This window comes from Fringilla coelebs, assembly GCF_963513975.1.
Source record: "Fringilla coelebs genome assembly, chromosome: 5".
Lineage (NCBI taxonomy): Eukaryota > Metazoa > Chordata > Aves > Passeriformes > Fringillidae > Fringilla > Fringilla coelebs.
Window position 1 is genome coordinate 47,175,588 of NC_140033.1, and position 5,229 is coordinate 47,180,816.

General features: G+C 49.8%; 1 protein-coding gene across 1 annotated transcript; it reads right to left on the reverse strand.

The window, feature by feature from the left end:
• Positions 1-648: 648 nt before the first annotated feature.
• HEBP1 (heme binding protein 1) lies at positions 649-4,894 on the reverse strand. The gene is made up of 4 exons (XM_084205540.1): positions 4,719-4,894; positions 4,448-4,586; positions 2,796-2,976; positions 649-1,490 (listed from the first exon to the last, which is right to left on the reverse strand). The coding sequence occupies exons 1-4, from the start codon at positions 4,794-4,796 to the stop codon at positions 1,319-1,321; spliced, it is 570 nt and encodes a 189-aa protein (XP_084061666.1). The 5' UTR covers positions 4,797-4,894; the 3' UTR covers positions 649-1,318.
• Between the last annotated feature and the right edge of the window lie 335 nt (positions 4,895-5,229).

The following is a 5,229-nucleotide window of genomic DNA, read 5'->3' on the forward strand; positions in this document are numbered from 1 at the left end:
TGACCAGCCAGAAGCCACAATGCCAGCTGACAAATGTCTCTTTCAGCTCCGGGGGAAAATGGCTTTTGGAAAGCACCTGAACTATGGGGCACTTCACCACCAGAGGAGCACACCTCTTTTAGTGCAGGTAAGGAATTGTACACACCCAGTAGCAGGGTGAGCATTCCCACTGTGGGCACTCTGGCGTGTCCCTGGCAGAGCCAACAGCTAAAATGCTGGTTTGATGCCTGACATTTCAACAGTGCCACTCTTCCTGAAACATGACCCACACTTGCTATTGTATTTGAAGTTTCCAAAAGGCTACTGATTATTTGACCCAAGTCCCTGCTTTCCAGAACAGCCATGTTTTCCTTTTCCTCCTCTAAAGAAAACAGCTGGTCTACATAGCCCTTCAAAAATTGACACCTTTTAAGAAAAGTTTTTTAGATTGGCACCCATGGTAGTTTCACCATATTTTCACCATTCTTCAAATGCACCCTCAGATCACAAGTAATAGACATCTGCTTTCTTCCCAGCCTTGCATTTCTCTAATTCAATTAGATAACCACACACATTTCTGCTTTGGCCCTTGCATAGGCTAGTTTTAAAGACATGTTACACAAAAGTAATAGGATGGGGAGGAAACAATCTTGAGGTCTCCAGGTAACATTGTCCAGCTGCTAGCTGAGATGAAGACACAGCACACGCCAAAACATCTCTCCTCAAACAAAAGAAAGCTGCAAACAGAATCTGGATCTTTCTCTGAATGGCATTTCTCAGACAGATGACAGAAGCGCTGATCTTCTGCACACTCTGAATGAATGTAAAGGATGTTTATTTCTTCTATGCTGTGTTGGCAGCAATGCCCGTGTCCCTTTAGATTGTTTGTGGAAGGGCAAAGATAAAAGCAGCATTTTACAGCTGCAGCAAACTGAAGGAGATAAAAAAGTCTCTGTATGCACTTTTGTCATGTTCCCCTGCCCGTCTCGGGTGAGACTAATAGTCTGCCTACACTTGGACGTGACTCCTGTCAGGCACCAGTCAATTAAGTACTTTTGGCTTTCTCAGCACTGAACTCTGGAAGCACAAAAGAGATAAAAACAAAGCCACGGAAAGATCCCGAGTCTGTGTGGCTGAGGACCTGGTCTGGAATGAAGGAGCAGGACCGTCAGCAGGGTCAGCAAGCGTTCTTCTAAAATGGCTTTTATGGTCCATAAAAGACTAAGGCATAGGCATGGAAAAAGGCCTCTGTTGAATTCTTAGTTTATTTTATAAAGAGGACAGGGACATAGCGTGGGGAGGTTATCAGAGCAAGGCAGCACCACGGGGAGCCAGACACTCACTCCTTCACAAACCAGACCTCATTGCGGCGTCCGTAAGGCTTCATGGGGGGGTCATAACCATTGCACAAGTAGGAATCCTTTTGATAGGCAGCATCACTCCCCAGAGCAGCCTTCAGCTTGGCAGCATAGCTCACATAGTCTGCCTCTTTGGCATAGCCACCAAACTGCCTGCAAAGAAACCAGAGAGATGTTGAGCAGTCCTGGAAAAGCAAAGAAGGAAGACAGAGAGAACAATAAATAGCCACAGTATATTTACACACACATTTGATCCAGGCCCTGCCAACATGCACTCATATGTGCACTGTTCATTGTGAAGCAGCACACTTCATCTGGGACAGATGAAGTCTCATGGGTGACACGGCCAAGGGTGACAAGTGCATGAGATAAAATCCACCTGGGTCCACCAAGCACAATAACAAAAGTCCCTGGGCAGTTATCCATTGGGAGGCCCCAGAGGGATCCCCCCAAACAGCCCCACGTATGTCAGCCAGCAGAATGGCCCTGCCCCGTGAATCAGCACCATATCAGAGAAACAACTTTCTAAAATACAAGGTTATCTCAAGTCAGCTCAGCCCACAGCCCCCACCAGTGCTGTCAACAACCATGTTCACTGTGGTGTGAACAGCCGTCTGCTGGCTCATGAAGGAAAGCCAAACTCGAGCTAGCCCAAGAAAAAGGGGAGGTAGGAACACACAATTGGCAGTTACAGAACACAATGCTGTGTAAAAGGGGTGGACTGAAATGGGCCTGGTTTATGTCGACCTCCCACCAACAGGAACTGTTCCCACATCAGCCTGCACCTCACCACCCTCCCTCGGAGCTGAAATTTGAGACAAAACTGGCTGATATTGCAGAAGTGGCCCACACCCAGAGAGCAAAGGCCAAGCAGCAGTTGGAGGCAAGAAAGAAGTCAGTTAGTCAGCCAAAATAGTTCAAGAAAGTAGGCAGGGGAACCTCCAAAGGGTAAAGATAAGGTGAAGAGCTTATTGCTATTGTGATGCTAGTTTGAGTCCAGGCTGTCAGTCAACACTCCAAGACATTCAAAGATGACTTGAAGCAACGCAGTGGCCTCTTTGTTTCCATGGTGGAGTCTGGTATGAGTCCATCTGAATGATGCTTCAGTGGACAGTTTGTGAACTGCACCAAAGAACATTCTTAACGAATATGAACAATCTGGAACCCAGAAAAATGGGAAAAATAGATTCATACAATAGAAATGGGACAGTATCTTTCAGGGTTAGCCTCCACGCTTGTTTAGCCAGTGGAAAAAAATCCATATTCCACACCAGTGCAACATGACCAGGGGTAAGAAGTGACATAAAACACCTGTCTTCAGTCTAGACATATCCTCCATCTCCTTCTGCCACATGCACCCCTTGTACAGCAAGTCACCTGGTAAAACAAACACTGCTTATCAGAGCACCCTAAAGACCTCATCACTTGAGACTGGAGATCCCAGGATGCAATCCTTACGTGGAATAAATGGTCATCCCCTGTCTTTCTTCAATCTTAATGCTTTCATCAGTAGGACATGGAGGGCTGTCTTGAAACTGACTCGGGATCCGCAGAGAGACTTTCACCTTCTGCTGAAAGGAGCCATCTTCAGCAGGAAAAGCAGTGATGGAGACAGGAGCAGTCATGCCCATTCCAACCCCTGAAACAAACAGACATTACTAAAGAAGTCTAACCTCTCAGGAGCTCACAAAATTAACAGGGAATTCACAAAAGCTAATTTTAGTTTTGGAAAACTCCTCATATGAACAAACTCCTTGTCAGGAGTGGGCTCCTCTGGGGAAGCAGAACAGCCATCATCAGGCTTGTGCTTGGGCCAAGCTCCCTGTCCACACCAGGAGCCTGGGAAATAAGTGTCCCAACTGACCTCTGGAGTGCTTTTCATTAATGGTGCTGCTTTCGTGGTTCTATTAAGACACTCTGTTCTTCTGACAAATCAGCTGTAAGACAGCAGGGTCTGTAGCTCCAGGGCAGGCTGGTGGCACGTATAAATCTACATCAGCATTTAAATTAACACTATCTGCACTTAGTCGTGAGCCACAGCCAATACTGGGTGACAGCTTTCTCTTAAAACCTCCCAAATGCTTCCAGACATCCTACAAGTTCCAGCGCCCCAAACCTCTGTGCTATTACGGCTTTCAGCAGGACTCCCCATACTTTCCACACTCCAGGAACAGCATGGTTTTTTCCTACTCATTACCACCAAGAAGTACCACATGGCACTGAAGACCAGCTTTTTTCACTCTTTTTGCAGCAATAGGGAACCCAGCAGAGATCAAGCCATCTTTCTCATTTATTTTCTTTTGATGTCATACCTTTGTTTGTGTCACATGTTATAGAAGGCACCCCTTCTACTACAGCAACAGCAATCATCACCTTTCCAAAAATGTTGCTGCAAATACCATTTCCCACTGCATCCACCTGCTACTCCTATAGAGACTACACTAGTCCCTCTCCCAGATGCTAGAGAAAGGTGTTTAAGAGCATGTATATGCCTCAGAGCTACTCTGCAGTCTTCTCCTGCTATGAATGGTTAAAATGGGCACATTTTAGTAAGATGAGAATTAGAAGCAATCACCTGGAAGCACTGCCATAAAACATTAAAATATACCATTAAAAAGAAAGCTCACTGTTCATTACCCTTTCATGAATAAAAATAGCCAGATAAAATATCAAGGTCGTAACTGGTATTTCACTGCCCACAAGGGCACATCATAGAACTGAAGTGTCCCAGATACTCTGGATTTCATCAGCTACTGCTCACCCAGGGAGCTGTGATAGATACCTGTCTGCCTGTCCTCATGTTATCCCAACTGCAAGGTAACTCATTCCTGTTTAAACAAATAATTTTTGAGATTTCATCCTGAAACAGAGACAGGTTATAAGCGGACTCATAGCATGAGTTGGCTGGGCACGACTTAGCCTGTTACAAATTCTTTCTTAGCCTGTTACAAATACTTTTACCAGTGAGGGGCCATCCCCGCCAAAGACCCGCTGCGCCAGGAGCCACAAGCCAGGCGGGTCTGCAGTGCCATTGCCTCCATCCATCCTGCCGTCACCAAGCCTCAACCACAAACACCCGCCAAGCCCCGCGGGGCAGGCAGCATCCTCACCCTTGTCGTTGCTTCCTCCGACGTACTTGAGGAGCTTGACCGCCCCTTCCTTCGAGGCTTCGTCGAACGGTTTCCCCACCAGCTCCACCGCCGCGAACTTCCCGCCCTCGTACGTCCTCTCCTCGTAGCTGACCTGATCCTGGGGAAGGAGATGGGGATGGAGGCGCTGCCAGGAGGATCGCGCTGCCCGGGGCCGATCCCCGCTTTCCCTCGCAGCGCCTCAGCGCAGACCCGCCGGGGGCAGCGCACACCCGCCCGCCCCGGCACAGACCTTCTCGCCCTTGCTCAGCAGGCGGTAGGGCCATGCCTCCACCGTGCTCAGCAGCGAGTTCTTCACCATGCCCAGCATGATGCCGCGCCTCGGCTCTGCCCCGCTGGCTTCGGCTCTGCCCCGCTGGGCTCGGCTCTGCCCCGCCGGGCTCGGCTCTGCCCCGCCGGGCTCGGCCCTGCCCCTGCCGGCTCGGCTCGGCCCCGCTCGGAGGAGGCGGGAGGGCCGGAGCCGCCCCGCCCGCAGCGCGGCCGTCGCCCCCGGCGTGCGCCCGAGGCCGGCGGCGCCGCGGGGCCGGGGCCGGGCGAGGGCAGCGGGAGCGGCGGCCCCGGAGGGTGAGGTGTGGGGGACGCCGAGAAGTGTCAGGAGTCATGAAGTGCGGGGACAGATGGTATTCATCTCTGGGAGACAGGAAATATGAGAGGGGATATGAAAGGAATGAAATACAGGAAAAGGGAAGTACTGGCAAAGTGTGTCATGCATAGCGTGGAAGGGCACCGTGGTCCTGGAGTTG